This window comes from Giraffa tippelskirchi, chromosome 7, assembly GCF_054371585.1.
Source record: "Giraffa tippelskirchi isolate mGirTip1 chromosome 7, T2T-mGirTip1v1.2.pri, whole genome shotgun sequence".
NCBI lineage: Eukaryota > Metazoa > Chordata > Mammalia > Artiodactyla > Giraffidae > Giraffa > Giraffa tippelskirchi.
The window spans coordinates 24,809,170-24,828,047 of NC_137281.1; the positions used below are offsets into that span (position 1 = coordinate 24,809,170).

General features: G+C 52.5%; 1 protein-coding gene across 25 annotated transcripts in view; it reads right to left on the reverse strand.

Moving 5' to 3' along the window:
* Positions 1-895: 895 nt before the first annotated feature.
* Positions 896-18,878, reverse strand: part of WWP2 (WW domain containing E3 ubiquitin protein ligase 2) — a 182,765-nt gene continuing 164,782 nt past the window's right edge. For 14 of the 25 annotated variants that reach the window (XM_081512580.1, XM_081512588.1, XM_081512585.1 and 11 more), the window contains 14 exons: positions 16,579-16,633; positions 13,069-13,150; positions 12,341-12,469; positions 11,674-11,749; positions 11,312-11,383; positions 10,994-11,082; positions 8,758-8,917; positions 7,199-7,332; positions 6,829-6,969; positions 6,016-6,136; positions 5,573-5,677; positions 4,313-4,409; positions 4,059-4,131; positions 896-2,751 (listed from right to left, as the gene is read on the reverse strand). In XM_081512580.1, coding sequence (XP_081368706.1) covers positions 2,652-2,751; positions 4,059-4,131; positions 4,313-4,409; positions 5,573-5,677; positions 6,016-6,136; positions 6,829-6,969; positions 7,199-7,332; positions 8,758-8,917; positions 10,994-11,082; positions 11,312-11,383; positions 11,674-11,749; positions 12,341-12,469; positions 13,069-13,150; positions 16,579-16,633 — 1,434 coding nt within the window. In that variant the 3' untranslated portion in view covers positions 896-2,651. Of the gene's footprint in view, positions 2,752-4,058; positions 4,132-4,308; positions 4,410-5,572; positions 5,678-6,015; positions 6,137-6,828; positions 6,970-7,198; positions 7,365-8,726; positions 8,918-10,993; positions 11,083-11,311; positions 11,384-11,673; positions 11,750-12,340; positions 12,470-13,068; positions 13,151-16,578; positions 16,634-18,878 lie in introns of all 25 variants that reach the window. The other 11 variants (XM_081512595.1, XM_081512594.1, XM_081512598.1 and 8 more) reach the window with 3 other exon arrangements.

The window sequence follows — 18,878 nt, forward strand, 5'->3', positions numbered from 1 at the left end:
GAAAGGTGTCCCTATTATCTCATTTAATGAGATGAGTTGCTAAACATGTGTAAGATCTCACTTTTTATATACTTTTAAATTATATGTACATATGATTTATACACATAAAACAGTCTGGAAGGACAGCAAACTGAACAGCAGCTACTTCGGGAGATAGGAAAGGGGAGAACAATTTTGACTAGAGATGTTTTATTTGAATTTATTATGAGACGTCTGTATAACATATGAAATTTGTCAAAACCTCCTCAAAGTACAGCATAGCCCTGTCAAGTGAGAAACAGCTTTGGTGTTGGGGGTAGTGACTTCGGTTGATGAACTACCAGGAAAAGATGCTCTGCACACCTCTGCCTCCCCCCACCCCACCCCAGAAAGAAGCCAGATCAGAGCAAGGCTTGAATCAGGACAAAAATCACTTCCATGTCAAAAGCATCAAGACTGTGCTGATGGGTCCCATCAGAACCTTTAAGTTCAAAAAAGTGGGCGGCAAGCCCCTGGCTGACCATGAGCTCAAGTCCAGGGTATCCCTCTATCATCACGGAATTCAAGAAAACAGGAAATGTTTCTGAAATGAATGGCTACCCAGGAGCTGGTTCCTAAAACCTGTCCAACTTGCAGCCTCGGGCTGTTGATGCTCTGGCGCCATGGCAACTGCTCAGAGAAACCCAGGCCAAAGGTGGCTGTGAGGCAAATGAATGAGGGCTGAAGCCCGTGATCCTTGGATGAAGACTGGGCCGCCCATTAGAAGTGTGGCTGTCTTGGTTAATGACACACAATTCTCAAAACCAGCAAGGTCATAGCATTTCCACCCCTGTGTGGACCTGGAGGGTCCATGGGGCCCAGAGACCTTTTGTCTGGAGGACAGTGACTTTGGACACATCCACGCCAACACTGCCCACAGCTGCTGATTGTTTATTGCACAAGAAACTGGCAATACCAAGGCAAGGGGGTGGGCATTACAAAACAATCTGGTGACCAACTCAGCGCTACCAAAGGGCGTTCCGTACAGACAGCTCAGTTATATACACGTATGTACACACACACACCCACATGAATGCACTCTGCACACCCATGAGCCTGAGTCTCCCAAACCCTGCATGGCATGGTGGCTTGCGCCCCAATCCCCAACATGGTGAGACACCGCAGGGAAACACAGCCAACGATCTGAGGGAAGGAGGAGGTTGGGCTGCGGTGAGCTGAGCCGCTCGAATCAGTACACACAACAGAGCAGACACGGGCCAGGGTGGCAGGGGAGAGGACGAGGACCTGGGAGCACGAGACCACGAGACCGTCCTCAGACAACCCCGTGGGTGGTCTGAGGACCCGCACGGGGACCCAGTGACAATCACCACTCCCGCATCCCAGAGGAGTGTGTTCGCCTGGAAAATCTGAACACATGGCAGGATGCCCACAGCAGAGGTCGGCAGGAGCTCCAGCAATCAAGTCAGACTGTGCACAGCAGCTCAGGGCCCTTCTGCTGGTTTCCAAGAGCATCATCGCTTTCGTGCAGGTCAAGCCACACTTCGAGGCAGAGTGAACACACTCTACAGTGGCGGGAACACATTTCATTCTCCACCCAGACGCACAGACCGCCTGGAAGTCCAGGGTCTTAGCAGGTCAGCCCCACGCACCCCATCACTCCATCTAGCAAAGGGAGTTCTCCTCTCTTGAAGGCAGCGAGGTTGGGGTGACACTCAGGACAATAATCCCCTTCCCCCCTTCTCTGTCAAAGGCTCGGGGACAAGGCTGCTGGGAAGCTGAGCCACTGGGTCAGGCCTGCCCGAGCTCACAGAACTGCGAAGCAGGCTCCTAAGAGGAGCAGCTGTTTGGGAAATTCTTGGACCAATGGTGCTGGGTGCCTCTGCGTCCCAGCCATGCCTGGCGCACCAGATCCTTGGCAGGAAGTGACAACAGCATACCAACCACAGAACACAAAGCGGCCCTACACGCAAAATGCTTCAAGTTTATGTAAAAGGAAAAAGAAAATCTGAGGGAGTTTCCATCCCCCTGACATCCAAGCAGCTGGTAACGACCCTTTATCTGCTGGAGGGAACAAACTGGCCAGCACTGAGTGGAGGAAGGGGCCGTGCTGCTCAGCCTCCGTGGCTAGAGCTGGCTAGACAGGGACAAGAGGTGACCTTAGTCCAGAGCTCCCCTCCCTCAGACCTTCATTTATATAGATCACTGGAAAAGTTCTATACAAAATAGAACCTCTTTTACTGGCAAAGACCCTGGGCTTCCTCAGCCCAGAACAGCTACCCCAAATGGCCACTCTCCCTCTCACCTAACCAGCCTGTGAGGCCCAGGGCTTCAGCACAGGGCGCCCTCCCTTGCACACTCACATGAACCTAGGGTTGGTCTCAAGGGAGAAGGAAGATGAGCTTTGCAGAGAGTCAGCCCTCCAGACTTTGCAATGGCTAACGGGGCCTAGGGTGACATGGGGGCTTTATTCTAGACTGCCACCAGTGGGGAGGAGCGAAGGGCAGGGCCTCTTGAGGTCAGGCTTTGCTGCCACCAGCCTGATGACAGTGTGGTCCTATGCGGGACTACCATCCGCAGGGGCCTCCCGGGGGCTACGTGGCCGGCGGCCTCTCAGGCAGGGAGGACTCAAGACTATACATGTGCTGGGGGTTGGGGGTGGGGGACAGCCTCAGTTACTCCTGTCCAAAGCCCTCGGTCTCCTCAACAGCATACAGCAGCTTCTCCTTCAGCTGTTCGTAGCTCTTGTATGGCGGCAGGTCCAGCCGGTTGAAACTGTCAAGAAAGGAGAGCAGGGCAGTCAGCATGGGGCACGGGTCAGAGCTCTAACAGCCACAGGGGTATTGAGAGATCCCATACTGTGACTCAACCATGATGCCAGCTGGCCACACAGAACAGGGTCCTCAAAGGTCCTGCTGTGTCCCTGGACCACAAAGGGGTTAGAGGAGGGGACAGGGCTACAGGGGAAATGAGGAACTGCAGAAGACCAAGGACAGCAGCTCTTTGCCGACTGGAATAGGAGTGTTTCAATACAGCAAGTTCCCTACATATGAACGAGTTCCATTCCAACAGCATGTCTGTAAGTCCAATTTGTTCTTAAGTCCAATAAAGTTAGCCTAGGTACTCAACTAACACAGTCAGCTATCCAGTTGTTGTTCTTCAGTCATTAGGTCGTGTCTGACTCTTTGCAACCCCATGCATGAACTGCAGCACGCCAGCCTTCCCTGTCCTTCACTATCTCCCAGAGTTTGCTCAAATTCATACTGTAATATGTTTATAATACTTTTCATACAAATAATACATAAAAAACAGCATTTTTAATCTTACAATACAGAGCTTTGAAAAATACAGTACAATAGCTGGAATACAGGGGCTTGGCATCTAGTGAACAGGCAAGAAGAATTACTGATTGGCGAAGGAAGACGGTAGAGCTAAAGGATCATCAGCAATAGGAGATGGCAGGCAAGCGGCACTCCTGACATCGATGCCACAGGTTCTGGTTCCTTGCTGGATTCAACTCTGTCTACCCTCTTGAAGAAAAATGATCCAGTGATGTCTGGGTGGTAGCTCTTTTTTTCCTCATCATAGGTGACGCAGTACCACTGGATTACATTCTGAACGGCTGCTGCAACCTTCATATACCATTCTATAATTGAGTCCTATGCCTCAAAAACTAACGGTGCCTCCTCAGCTAAAGAAAATCCCCTTGCCATTTCCTGCTCCACTTGTAGAGGATGCATGCATGTGACAATGTACGCCAGATATGTGAGCGAACTTACATGACCAGACACACGAACTCACGTTCACATCTTTGAAAGTTCACAAGTTGAAGGTTTCTATGTAGGGGACTTACTGTATTTCATACCTGGTATGGCAGTCAGGGTGCACAGATACTGTCACAACTCCCAAAAGATCAGAGGCCCAGGAACACCTCAGCCCCACCTCCCCAAACCTAAGCACCGCGGTACTACACACAAGTTGCCAGGATCAAGGTGCTGAAGCCACCTTGCCCACAGGGCTGCCCTTGGGGGCTCATCGGGTCTCCGGTTCCAGCCACCTCCCCCCACAACCAGCACACTCACCAGGTGTGGCTCCTGGGCAGCCAAGTTTCCTTGCCAACCTTGTCAATGCAAAACTTCTGTGGGCCGTTGCTACCTGTTATCCAAAGGAACACATGTTGTCTATGACAAGTCGGCCCCTTCCTGAGGCAGGACCCTCCGATGCCACCACAGACAGCTTCCCACTGACTTGCTTCTAGGATGACATGAGGTCTTGTCCCTGCTTTGAGCTGTCCTCACCTCCACCCAACGGCACCAGCAGGGCAGGGAAAACATACCGATGAGTTCGGTGAATCCCCCAACGGGCAGGCGGCAGGTCCCAGTGACAAACTGCAGCAGCCGGATCCTCTTCTCGTTGTCCATCTCCTTCACCACCTGGAGCCCCGCAAGCCCAGGCAGAGTCAGGGCCCAGTTGGCCCAGCACTTTGCCCTGACCTGTAACTCTGCAATGAGCCAGGGCCCCTCTCTGGGGCTGAGAACATGGAGCCCCAGTGTGGTGTGTGGGGGTGGGTGACAGTTACTCCCTGGGAAACCCCAAAGCTGCTCTAAGAGGCTGTGTGTGTACATCATTCCCACCAGTCTATGTGACATCTCTTGGCCTCAGGCCAGAAATTCTCCTCCTCATCCAAGTTCCGTTTTTTTAAAAAATATGCATTTATTTAGCTACATCGGGTCTTAGTTGCCTCATGCAGGATCCTTCGTTGTGGCACACGGAATCTCCAGTTGTGGCAGGTGGGCTTAGTTGTGCTGCAGCACGCAGGATCTTAGCTCCCATACCAGGGTTTGAACCAGCGTCCTCCGCACCATAAGGTGGGCTCTCAACCACTGGACCATGAGGGAAGTCCCCCAAGTTCCATCTTTAAAAGCATACTAAGGATGAGGTTGACTGCTGTAATAGGTGTGAGATTTCTTTCTGAGGGAAATGAAATGCACTGGAATTCAGCAGTGGTGATGGTGGGTACAACATTGTCAGAAGCCATTATAAGAGCCACTCCAAACACTTAATGTGGCAAATTTTATGATATGTGAACTTCACCTCCACAGAAAACCTACCTCTGCTTGTTCTTTTTTATGTATGCTATACTGCACAATGGTAACAACGACAAGACCCACACATACAAAGCAATTGATTCCTTATATGCAGGACAAGGAGCTCTTTCAGTTTCTCTGGAGCCAAGCCCATGCTTTCCATCCCACCTGGCTGGAAGGAGACCGTGTGACCTACAAGAACTTTCCTCCCTGCTCACAGCCCCCTCTGCACCAGCCCGCCCACCAGCATGTGAGGCTGACCCACTGCCAACAACACCTCCTGTCGAATGCAGTGGCCGCAACCCAGCTCCTATTGTCCCAAGGCTGGGTTTCTCATATCCTTTTGGGAGTTGGGGGAGGCGAGGAGAGTGTCAAAGATGAGGAAGGTGGTGACACAACAAGCGTCCAAAAGCTTGGGGTTCAATCTGGTCTCGCTTCCTAGGGGTACCGCCCAAACATGCCTGCCCAGAGCCCCTGCTCTTACTGAGGGGACCAAATCGAGGGCCCACCTGCCAGAACCACTGGATCTGCTTGCTGTTCTTGGTGTAGTGCCGGTAGATGGTGTTCTTCTGCCAGTCGCTCATGTCTATCTCCTGCATGCCACACAGCATCAGCTACGGAGGACAGAGAGGGTGTCAGGCACCCAGCACTAGCCCCATCCCCATGGCACACAGGGCCCCGTCTGCTCCCTGCCAGGTGGAAGCACCCCACACATCTCTGTCGGCAGTTTTAACAGTATGGGTAGCATAAGTCTTGCATGACGACCCTTTGCAAACAAGAGCCCACGTTAGGGCAGGTGCAAGACCCAAATTAACCATATTTGCCTGCTGCTGCCATCCTGGGAGAGCGTGGGGTTTTACTGGTGAGTTGCTGTGGGTGCTCGGCGAGGCTATCAAAGGGCAGGACAGCCCCAGGGGCCGGGGTTCAGAGTCCCCACAACCTCAGCTCTCACCTCCAGCTCTTTCTCGTCAAAGTAGCGCAACCACTCCAGGGGGGCCACTTCGTTGAAGCCGTCCAGGAAGGCTTTGGTCTGCTCTTCTACGCCCCGGGTGAAACGCCAGTCGGTCAGCAGCCTGAAACCAAGACTGACCATCGGTGGAGCCCGAGACCCACTCCTCTGGAGCAGCTCAGGGTCTGCCAGGAGGTGGCCACTGTCGGCAGCAAGGAGGCAGCTGAGAGTCGACCTGGGCGGGCAGGACACCTGGGCAACTTCGGCCCCAGAGCATGGCCTTTAGAACCTCACGGTAACCCACAGACACTTGAATCTTCAAAATTTCCTCCTCCTGCTCCTCCCAACACCGCTGACTGAGGCTCAGATGAGCGGGGGTTAAAAGACTAGCCCAAGGGATCTGAACTGAACGGGCATGTTCGTGTACAATCCCATGTGCGACAGTGGGTTTAAGCAGACAGAACATAGATGCCTTTTCGGTTAGGAGAACAAAGAAGGAGTCATCGAACTTTTATGCCTCTTCAAAGAAATTCCATCCTGCAGTCATGAATCTACGACTTGGGAACAAGGAGCGCCCAAGGGCTGGAACAGAGGGCCTCGGGCTCTGGCTACCCGGCTCTGGTCAGCATGTGACTGGCCACGGCAGTCATCTAAGGTCAGTGAAAAACAGAAGGTTATTCCCATCCCTGGAGACCCACGGGCCACACGAGGGGGCCTAGCTGAAGATGCTAAGAGCGTGAGCCTCTTTCTCTGTGGCCAGCTGTGTCTCTGCCTCCACTTCCTGGGCCCCCTGGCTCCCTAGCGCTTTAGACTCACATGATGTACTCTTCCTTGTTCTCCTCTGTCACTCGGATGCTCTCTCCACCTTCCTTTAGCTCATGGGTTGTCACTTTGCCCAGGATCTCCATGTCCTGGATGAAGTACAGCTCCAGGCCGCATTCCTCCAGGTTGTTCTCTCTGGGGGCACAAGAGACCAAGAGGGAAAGTGTCTGTCTTAGAAGGGTCTTCCCTCGGTCCTGCCCCGTCACTCACTTTCAGAGTGCGTGGGACACGAGGACTCACAGGTGGCCTAGAGCCCAGAATGGTGTCCCAGGACAGGAGGACCTAGAAGCTGGGCATCTCCACCCGCCTACTACCCACCCAGAGACCCCTCCTCTCCCAGCACAGGACAACAGAGGGGACCCACTTGATCCAGACGATAGAGTTGTAGAATTCGGGGTCAATGGATTCCAGGTCTTTCAGGGTCGGTCTCTTGTTTAGCATCCGCTTGTAGAAAGGGAGTGTGAAGCCTGTATCAATGAACTTTCCATGGTACAGAGCCTGGGGACAGAAGAGACACGGCAGAGAGGTGTCTGGTTTTCCTCGGATGCCCCATATCAGAGCCCAGCTACTGCTCCCTGCAGTCCTGAGCACCCAGTTCTCCCGGGGCCTGAAGGCTAGGTCTGTAGCCCTCTTGGTCCCACCTGCAGACCACAAGGACCCACCTCTGGCCCACTGCATGCCCACCAGCCCCTCGCTCTAGCAGAGGTCTGCCCCCACGCACACAGAGGAGACTCGCTCAGCACAGCCCCAGGTGGCGGCCCTGACTCACTGCTGCTCAGAGCTGGGCAGCAGAGGCAGCCAAAAATAATGCAGACGCCCCTGCTGCTGCTGGCGGGCCAGTGGTGAGTAATAGTCTAGGGTTTTACTGGTCTGTCCTGTCAGCCACAGGGCCAGGCGGGTCTCTAGACCTGGGAAGAATGTGCCCACTTCCTGAGCCCAGCACCTTGGCCAAGAACCTCCAGACAAAGGGAAGGGACATACTTAGTCATGGGCTCCTGGGTCCTCCTGAGAGGGGAGCAGGGCAGATGCTCACTCAGGAAGTCAGGGGAAGAAGAAAAGGCAAATGAGCAGTGAAAGCTCTCCAACGACCAAACGTGGCAGAGCCTTCCATGGGCTCCCCCTTTTCCATCCCGGGTCTTGGTGCTCACGAGGTACTCAACAGGATGCACACGAGGTGACGCCCTTTCCAAATTTACACTGTGTTCCCGTTTCTACATAAATACAAACACTCGACTCCCCATTCCCTGCTCTGCCCTCCTCCTGCCAGATGACTCCAACATCTTGCAGCAGCCGATCAACTAGGGCCCTGTTCTCAGCTAGTGTAGATTCCATCCCCTTCCAGAAGGCCCAAGTCTCAGTCGGACACACCCAGACACTGCCACCCAGCTCATGGCAACACCCAGAGACGGGGCCCGTCATCCCCTACCCTTGACAGCGCATGCACTGAGTGTTAAGTGAAGACTTTGATCTGGGGACCCTGGGCTTTCTCTTGACAATTCCTACACAAGTCAACGTGAAAACCTCCTCAGTGCCCTAGGGTGGGTACTGAGAGAGCTCTGGACTATTTCCAGAACTCTCACTAGCATCTGCATCTTTAGTAAGGAGTTCTGTAAGGATGAGGGTAGAGCTCAGAGAGCAGGCACCTAGTCTTCAGAGCTGCTGGTGGTCTACAGGTCTTGGGGGTCTTGGCGTAGATCTGGCATATATAAGCTGTGTCCCAATCCAAAGGGCATTGATCAAAACTCAGCTATATGTCATGTACACAGTGACAATAAAATGAAAACAAACGATGTACTCCTAAAAAGAACTCAAAGCATTGTCTTGCCCTCACCCCAGTCCTGCTACAAAAGTTAACAGACCACTTAGGTTAACCACAGGTGCACCTAAGACACTCCCTGGAGGTCTGATGACAGAGAACCTTACCATGGCGATGAATCGGCCGATAAAGCGGAAGTAGGTGAGGTGGTCGGGGTTGATGGAGGAGGCAGGATTGATCTGCAGGCAGTAGTTGTTCTTCCCGGCGTATTCAAATAAACAGTACATGGGGTTGAGCACCTCGTGGGACAGGAGGAAAAACCACTCTCTGTGAGAGAAGAGAGAGGAAAACAGGACTAATGGATCGCACCCTGCTCGCCTGCTCTGTAGGTATGAGTCTCTTCTGCCGTCAAACAGTACACAATCTGGAGACATGCATCCTGAGGAGGCAGCCCCACTGGGATCAGCCCTGGGCTAACCTCTGTGAGCAGCTGGTCAGTGAACAGGGCAGGGTCAGACCTAGGGTGAATCAGAACAACAACTGCACTTGACAACAATGCTCAGGCAAACCCGTGTGCGTGAGTGTTGACTCCAGGTGTTATATTCTGGGGCTTCCCATCTGATATCCAGAGCATCTAATGGCAAAGGGGTTCCTTGCATTCTGGGCTGCCATGCACAGTTGTATAGACTGTACACTGCACAAGGACATGACGTTAAAATATCATAGATGTGTACATTTGTCACAACAAATTTCCTGCAAATAGCGTCAAGCTGCTTTTTTTTTTCTAATAAAACCAGTATATTGTGACCATTTTCCAACACAGAAATGTCTTGAGAAAGGACATTTTTTTCTAAATCTTGCAAAAGGGCTCTATGACCAGCAGTCACCCTGTGTCCGCTCTACCTAAGCAATCTAATATGACTACACAGTAATGTGTTCCTAATCCTTGATGCAAGACAATTCTGTTCATTAGGCTGTGTCTACACCTCACTCCCACCACCCCACCATCCCTTCACCCCAGACCCACCACCATACCCTTCCCCATATGTCCACGAATTCATCTGAACCAATGCCCACACCTTAGCATCTCTTTGCACCCTAGGTACAAGCCTCAAGCCAGAATTCAGAGTCCTTTGAGGCTTGAGCTACACCAGCAGGGGGATGTCCCAAGGGGGGCCAGTCCCTGGCTGCTGGGCTGTTTGTGGCCGGGCAGACGAGGAGTCTCTTCGATGCAGAGGGTGCCCCGGTATCCTGTCCGTGGTTCTACCCTGTGGTAGAACAGCATGACGTAACCTACCATAGGGTAAAACCACTGGCAGGACACAGAGAGACAGACACACACGGGGCGGGAGCCACACCACCAAGGAGAGCCTAGAGAGGAGGTCACCACGGTCACCACGGAAAAAAAAGAGCAATCGATCCACGGGGGCCAACACAGAGGGCAACGCCACCAGCACACACAGGACCAGGAGCAAGTTAACCCAACACCAAGCGAGAAGATGTCCCCACACCAAGAGAGGTCAGCAGGCTGAACGGTCACCACAGCCAAGACACTCCTCTCTGCCAGGGCCCCTATGCCCCATCGTCCATGGCAACATTCTGCCAGAGAATCTGTTAACTTTTGTAGCAGGACTGGGGTGAGGGCAAGACAATGCTTTGAGTTCTTTTTAGGAGTACATCGTTTGTTTTCATTTTATTGTCACTGTGTACATGACATATAGCTGAGTTTTGATCAATGCCCTTTGGATTGGGACACAGCTTATATATGCCAGATCTACGCCAAGACCCCCAACTGAACCCGCCCCAGCTGCCTCAAGGGGAAGTGAAGCCCAGGGTCAATTCCAATGGACAATCACTTAACACCGATATCTAACCACTGCCCACTGGTGCAGCTAGATGGGGTAAAGAAATAATGACAGGTTGGTTGGTAAAGACCCATTGTTGTCAACAAGGACCTACTGTATAGCACAGGGAACTCTGTTCAAATGTTATGTGGCAGCCTGGATGGGAGGGGGGGTTTGAGGGAAAATGGATACATGTATATGGACGGCTGAGTCCCTTTACTGTTCACCTAAAACTATCACAACAGTTTGTTAATTGACTATATCCCAATACAAAATAAACAAATTTTTTTAAAAAGAACCATCATCCTGAACCCCTCCTCTAGAAACAATCCCCCCGGCCTCCCCTTGACCCAGCAACTAGAGGGTTGATGCCTAGCCCAGAAGGGGACCCCAGGACCCAGTTTCGGCGCCCCTTCAGACCAGCCACACCCCTGCCCACTCCTGAAGGTGCAGGAGAGCTTTGGCAACTATGTGATCAAGAAGGAGGCAGCTTCCTGGCCAGGTGCCTGCAGCTTGGGGAAACGGGGTGCAGCACGGCCTTCAGGGGCTCCCAGCTCACCTGGCGATGCCCCCGTAGTCCAGGCCCTCCTCGCCACGCATGATGATGTAGAGCCGGCGGCGCAGGTCGTAGGGTTTCATGTTCATGATCTGGGGAGACAGAAAGTCGTGGCCAGCCTGCCACTCTCCCTTCCATGGCAGGCTGGGGGCAGGCAACCGGGGACTGCCAAGCCTGCTCTTCGGCTGATCCCCCATAACCAAGGCCCACGTCTTGAAAACCGTGTCATGTGGGCTTAAAGGGCCACCCAAGAGAAGACAGGGTGGTAGCAGAGGGCCTTCTCCCTGCCCCGGGTCTTAGACTTGGTGACTATTCTCTAACCTGCTGGAAAGAATCCTCAAAAAGTGTCTGCCTGGAAACGCTTATCTTCACATGGCTGGGGAGAGCATTTGACTGAAAAGAAAAGGAAAACAGAGACCTCAAATTGGGACATTGGTGGTAACTATTCAATCTGATCACCTGTCTGTTGAATAGGCTTCCCGTACCCCCCACCCCCAAGTTTTGGGGGGAGAACTTGGTCCCCTAGGAATGGAAGACAATGTCACATAACTGCTCAGAGTGAGACAAGTGATCTGCTCCCACCTAAGACACAGGCATCCCAACGCCTGCAACTAGGCTCGGAAACTGCTGAAATGACTCTGTAACCCCAATCTCCAGGGGGAGGCCCCAGTACCAGAACTCACATGGCAGAGGAAACGGAATTGGTGATACTTCCACCGAAAACTTCGGTCGTAGGCACCAGGGGAACCTTGCTTCGTCCTGGGAAGAGCAAAGATGTTCTGGAATTCACGAGGTTTCTCAAAACCTGGCAACATATTAGCCCTAAGGAAAGCTACTGCTGTGTTAATTTAGAGACGAGTAAAGTAAAGCATAAAAGAAAGGAAGGGACTGCCACTAAGATCTTCTGCAGACTTGAAGGTTAAAAAGAAAAGCTAGAAATAAAGCCAGACCACTTGCTTTTAGGGAAAGACCACCAGTGTTAGTCTCAATAGAGAAGCCCCTTCCCTCCCCACCCCCACTGGCAAGGCATCAAAACTGGCCACTAGAGGGTGGTAAGAGCAGCTATACTAGGCCTGTGCTAACAGTGATGTCACCCGCACAAAGTCCTTGGTGCTGGTGCTCAGGTGCTCAGTCTTGTCCAACTCTTTGTGACCCCATGGACTGTAGTCCACCAGGCTCCTCTGTCCATGGGATTTTACAGGCAAGAATACTGGAGTGGGTTGCCATTTCCTTCTCCAGGGGATCTTACTGACCCAGGGATTGAACCCATGTCTCTTTCGTCTCCTGCGTTGGCAGACGGATTCTTTACCACTAGCACCACCTGGGGAGCCCTACGTGCAAAGTTCTTACCCTGACTCAAACCCCGGGCGAGGATCCTTAAAGGTGGTGGTGCGGGTATTGTGGTCCACGAAGTAGCGCACCCCCTCGCTGGTGTACTTCATCTCCCACCCTGGGGGCAGAGCCGGCTCCTGGATCATCCTGGAAACATGGGAAGAGAGGGGCTGCAGGCTGGCCTCATATCTCACCTTCTGGGCTTCCATGCAAAGGGGGCTGGGGTCCCCAGAAGGCTGGAGCTGCCTTCTCTCTGCTTTTACCCAGGCTCTGCAGAGGCCTCAAGGAAATGTATTTGGCAATATCCAAGGTCTGCAGCGGAGAGAGATCATTTACTGTCCCAAGGCCCAAAGAATCCCTGCCCTGGCTGGATGGCCGTGGCCTGAGCGGCCACCAGCAATCCCAAGACATCAAGCGCCCCGTCCCAGACTAGCTTCTGGGGGATGGGTAGTAGAGGAGTGTCAGGGTCAGGGGGAGTTCTCACGTAACCCTTCTGAAATCACTTCATCAGCAGCTTGAACAACAGAGACCAGCAACACTGGCCAGTCAGGCCACGCTGCAGCCATGAGGAAGGCCAACATAAGGTGCCACTTTCAAGCTCTCACTATATCGTGAGGGTCTGGGGGCACTTGTGTGTGCTTAAAGGTCCCAGAACATCAGCCATGCAGGCCAAACACAGTGTGAGGCCACTAGGCCAACGGAAGTGCACAGGGCCCACCCAGAGCCCTCGCGGCCTAAGTCCTCACCCCTGGGTGCGAGGGTCTTCCCACTGGGTTGTGCGTGTGTTGTGGTTCACGTAATACACCCGTCCGTTGTCCTGTCTCTTCTCTGCCGGGGAGGAGAAAGAAAAGTGGACGCTCAGATTGAGGCACACTGAGCCCATGTCCTCTCCCCTCGGGCCCCTGCCTCCTGGGTGCTAGGTCTGCGTCTCTGCCCCGTCCCCACCCTGTTAGAGAAGTTTAACCAGTGCAAGCCTGGCTCACTCATGTCTGTCAGTGGCGAAAAAAAAGGACAAAGAGAATCTTTCCCTACTGGGGAGCAGGGGAGGGGTATACACGTTTTCAACTCAAGATGAAGCACCGTCTTTGGTTGGTCGGTTGGTTGGTTTGCTGGAGGGAAGGGGGCGGTGTGGCAACACGAAGGGGGAGCAGGCCAGCTGAAACCAGAGGCGTAATTGCATCCAGCTGTGCGCAAAGTGGAGGCACAGCCCAGCCTCCCCTCGACCCTGGTGCCCACCCCAGTCCATCACGGCTGCTCTCTGGTCCTCCGTTCACTGGATGCAGCCAACCTAGGCATCCTTGTCCCACAGGCAGGGGCACTGGGGCGGGGGGGGGGGGGGCAGCTGCCTTTTCCCTCATCCCTCTCTGTTCAGCACCACTGGGCCTCTGTACCCTCATGCTTAAAGGCAAAGTTTGGTTCTCAAACTCCCACATCCCAGCAAAATCACTATGTTGTGCATACATGCAGACACCTGGGGCTGTGGGCGTCCTGGTATTATTCCTAAGTGTGTGCTTCAAGACAGGCAGTGTCTGGTGAGCTCAGACATACTTTCTCCTCTGGACAATATTTACTCTCTGGCCCTTTACTGCTGTACTAACGATGGCTCTGAGTTGTTTGAGGGAGAAAGCATGGGCTGCAAGGGCAAGCTCAACTCTAGCTGGTGATTCTGAGAGGGATTGAAGGGGGCACCCACTGGCTCCAGGTAGATGGCAGGCAAGATAGCGCTCACCTTTCCCAACTTAAAAGTTTCTCAGCTTTCAACACTGTTTCTGTCCTGAAAACAAACAATGCGCATGGCCCTCCCTCTTTACTGATGACAGGGAGAAATTAAAGAAATAAAAATAATCAGTTCCAGAAGCTACAGGGAACCCGAAAGCTGAAAAAGATCCAGAACTAGGGAGCCCAGCCCCCTCCCCTCGAGCAGCAGCCTGCAATGTTCACAGTATCAACCAAGGGTCCTGGTCCCTGTCTGCTTTACCTGGTATCCATTACTTGATGGAAATTTCAAAAAACAACAGACAAAAGGAAAAGAAAGAAAAGAAGGTGCCTGGAATCATGACAGAGCTCCCATCACCTCAGAACAGCCTGTGGGACCGTTCCACAGAGGACTGGCTTCCCGACAGGGTTGTGAAGGGATGGGGGAACACTCCCAGCCCAGAAGGTTCTGCTATGAACTAGATTGTCCACGTATTCTTGGCCAAGGACCAAAGCCAAGCCCGGGGGATCTGTCCAGCCGGCCAATGCCATTGTCACTACTTGAGGGCCTCCCACGGCCCACGGGAACCACCTTGCTGCATACAATATGGTAGTTTGAGGGCTGGGAAAGTCCTTAGGTAACATCTAGCCCAACTTCATCTAGGAAGAAAGGGACTCGGGAGCATTCAATCACACACCCAGGGTCAGGGGAGCGGAGACAACGTGGATCTAAACCCGAGGTGTCCGGACCCCTGGGTCAGTGCTTGGGGAGAATGTGGAATCTCTGCTGGAGCAGAAGGGGACCCGGGACTGAGCACAGTAGACTCAACAGCAGGCTTGCCCTAAACGCAAATCTCCTCTGGTTTTGCTACTCTTTCTGTTCACTCTTAACTCTCCCTAGGGAGATGGGCCCTGGGGAAGCCAACACAAAGCCCAGAGGACTCCATCAGGAAGGTTCCCGGGCCCTTGGCCAGATGCTCCTTTTCCTCTCAGTTTCACATCATCACAATCTTGTGTGTTTTCCTGATCATTCGTAAAACAGCACTGACTCCAGCCATGGCTCCTATTCCCATCTCGGCTATTTCACACCTGGCATCTGGGAGCTGTTCTCAAGACCCCATCACGGCTCCTACTTGGTGACCATCATTTAGCAGAACTGGTACAGAAACAAACCACTTGACTCTAGAGATCCAGGAACAACTCTGGGATCCCCACTGTAGGTCGCTGGGTCTGCCAGACAGCCTTACACAATTCTCATTTCATCTGATGAGTCCTTTCCTGCCTAGCCAGGGAACCTATTTGACCCTCTCATGTTTGACTTGCCGTCGATCTCTGAGACAATGATGAACTATGACCTTTCATCCTTTCAGGGAGTCAGGTGGATCACCTGTGTGCCTAAGGGATTCCCGAGCTGAAAATCAAGAACTAAATGGGGGGACCTCACTAACAGATATATCCCACTAGAAGGACTAGAGGGTCTTTGCAGTGCCCTGGAATGCAGTGGTAATTGACTAAATGATACCCTATGGGTCCATGGGGGTTGATGTAACCCCATAAATTACGACCAGGGAGTAGTTGTGTCTGCATCAACAGGATCCAGCTCACAAGGTGCACTCTTCCAGGCAATGCTCATCCTATCATTGTCAGCTCCTTCATCTTTGTTGGGAAGCGAACCAGCGTCCACTGTCTCCTGCAGGCCTAACAAACAAATTAAACCCAACATATGCCAATTTTTGCAAAGGCTGCCCTCTTCAGCTCCCAGGGACTCTCAGCATACATACTGAACAAAACCCTGACCCAGATCAGAGCTGCAGAATGCACTGAGTCCCACCATCTCTCATGACTGCTTTTGGCACAGCCACTCCTTTCCAAAATAGTCATAAGGCCCGCCATCTCTCTCAGGTCACAGCTGTCCATCCCTCTAACTCATTACTGGCCAACAACATGAAGGACTTGGGATTCTCCAGTGACAGGGAGAACCCAGCATAGCATTATAAACTAGCAATGGTGCACTTTCCTAATGTCAACAGCCCACGCTCAACTCTCTCATCTGCTTCCCTCTGGCCCCTTTCACAGCCATTTATCACAAGTAAAAAGATGGCTTCCACGATTCAAAATTGAGCTGAAGTCCTCCACCATCTCAACTGCAAAGAAAGGTGTGGTAAGGTGTCTCAGACCTGAAACAAATGCATCTAGGAATCAGCCAGTGTCACAACGCCTTCATCACATAGGATGGATTCTTGAGGAGGCACCCTGAAAGTCAGCACTATAACCCAACAGTCCCAAGGCTACTGGGACATTTCTCGTATAGGGTCAGGCCCCTGCAGTGATGGCAGAGGAGGTGTTCCAAGGGTGCAGGAGAACTCGGCTATTTTCCCCACCTTCCAGCCCCATCGCCTGCAACTGTTCCAGCTGGGCATCCCTGAAGGGTGTACTGCAAAGAGTCGAAACAGGGGAACGGAGGCAGGGGAATGAGGAAGACGCATGGGGAACGAGGACAGAGCACCATGGAGCCATCAGCTGATGCCCTGAGAGTAAAGAGCAGAGAACTCAATACTTACCCCAGCCAGAAGGGAGTGGGCCCAGTGGGTCATGGTCAGTGGAAGCACTCGAAGACTAAACACAGAAACACAGCAAAACACAGGGGTTAAAAAAAAGCCGCTGGATAAAAATAAACCAATTGATCAAAATAAAAACTGCCAAGGACTCGTTTCCACATTTTAGCACTTTGCAGAGCAAACAGTGGGGCCTTAGGTGGCATCTGCTCCTCTCCAAAGTCTTCTTCTTCTTCGAAGGAAAAAACCAGAAAAGAACCCTGGACACTGAGGGCCAGGACAGGTAGTGGAGAGGGTGGAGCGAGGGGGAGGGAGAGGTTCTCAGGTGAAGGTGGGCCAGGGCGCCGAGGCCCGGAGCCGGCCCCAGGCATGGCAGGAAGGCTCGGAGCAGGGCTGCCCAGCAAGCTCGGCCTGGTGCCTCCGCTCAGCTCCTGCTCAGGGCGGCCAAGGCGACTGAAATCACCACCACCACCTCCAACTTTCTCCAAGAACCACACACGGGAGGGGAAAAAATATCGCAGGCCTTTCCAATGAAATCATTCCCACAAGCCCTGCCCACGCCCAGAGCTTCCTGGCTGGGGGCTGGGCCCTCCTCCCTCCACCCCACTCCTGGGTGCGCAGGGAGAGGGAGCAGCCATGTGTGCGACAGACTGAGGGCACATTCAGGCCCCGAGCCCCTCACCTCCCCCAGGAACGCTTGGCTTCCCTTCACAAAGCACCTTTATTCTCCTCCGGCCTGAACCTGAAGTTGTTCAGTGTTCTGTGGGCGCCTGTCTGAGGAGGTGGGGCTGGGGGCGAGGTGGCGAGAGAGAAGGGGAGACAGGAGAAAGAAAGAAGCAGGGGTTGGGGGGGCTGACTCCAGGCCTTGAGGGTTACTGTTTACATTAGAGCCCCCCACCCCCTACCTAATTCTGCTGTGGGTTCCCTGGGGCCAGGCTGCAGCGGCCGAGAGTTCTCATATCCTGCGGGGAAGCGGGGGGGGGGGGGGGGGGGCACTGTCAAAGACTCTTCAGAGTGAAATAAAACAAGTATTGTTCCCTGCTTGCTTTCTCTGTTTCTGTTGTGTGTTGTTTTTTTTTTTTCTTCTCTCTCTCTCGCCGAAGCATTTTTATTTCACTTACTAAAATTTAATCGCTATGTTAGGGGGATCAGGTTCTCAGCGCAGACTTCGGGCTGCCTGGCTGGTCCCGTCTGGGGCCGATGGAGCCACACACGGGCAGGAGAATGAATGGAGCTCAGTTTTAGCTTGAGAAAACATTGGTAGAACTCAACAGCCAACGAAACCCCTTCCACCCCCAGCTGAAAGGACAGAGCAACTTTCTTTCCGAGGTGGTGGCACAGGCAACTCTTCCAAATCAAGTCGCAACAAAGATGTTTAAAGTCTGGAAACCACAGGTCCCTTGATGGGACGGAGTCGCCTTTCAGCAGAGGCAGGGTGAGAGTGCTCCAAGGCGTGGGGCGATAGGCTGTCCTCGATTTGGGGCACATTGCCCTCAACCTTACGCTTGTGACCACAATTCAGATTTGTCTGATGGCTACTGTGGGGAAAAAAACACCTCCCAAATTCACAGAGGTGTTTTTTTTTGGTGTGTGTGTGTGTGGAGGTGGGGGGATGAGGAAAGTCAGCATCTCATAAAATCCAAGCTCCTCTGACTTTTTCGTAGCTATACTCGGCAACGAAGGAAAGGAACCACCTTGTGAAACACACATATGCTTCAGATAATGAAGCCAAACAGAAAGCAGTGGGTGAGCACTGAGCTGGAGCAATGAATGTCCTTGCAAAAGGGAAGGATTACAGGAAAGATTATTTTAAGAAATAAAAAGCAGCAGCATTTGGTGTAATTTTGGGGTTTTCTTTTTGCTGATTTGGGTTTTCTGTGTTTTTGTTATTGTTTGTTTTGTTTGCAGAGTAAACAAATGATCTGCAAAGCATCCAGGAGCTCTGATGGTAAATTAGCTCCCTACTGGTACTAACCAGGCCTCAGTGGGCTTACAGTCATCTCCCGTCTAACTCTACAAATCAACACACCAAAAGGTCTTTCCTCACAGCCTCTGTGACCTGTACTGAACTAGAAACGAAAAATGTTTGGGGCTTCCCTGGTGGTCCAGTGGTTAAGATACTGCAATTCCAATGCAGGGGGATGGGTGTGATCCCTAGTCGGGAAACTAAGACCCTGCATACTGCACACTACAGCATAAATAAGTAAATAAAGTTTAAAAAAAAATGTTTACAGGCCCCTTTCTTAACCTTTGCCTTCTTTTAATGTCAGAAACTTTATAGGATGTTAGCTCTCTCTCATTCAGGT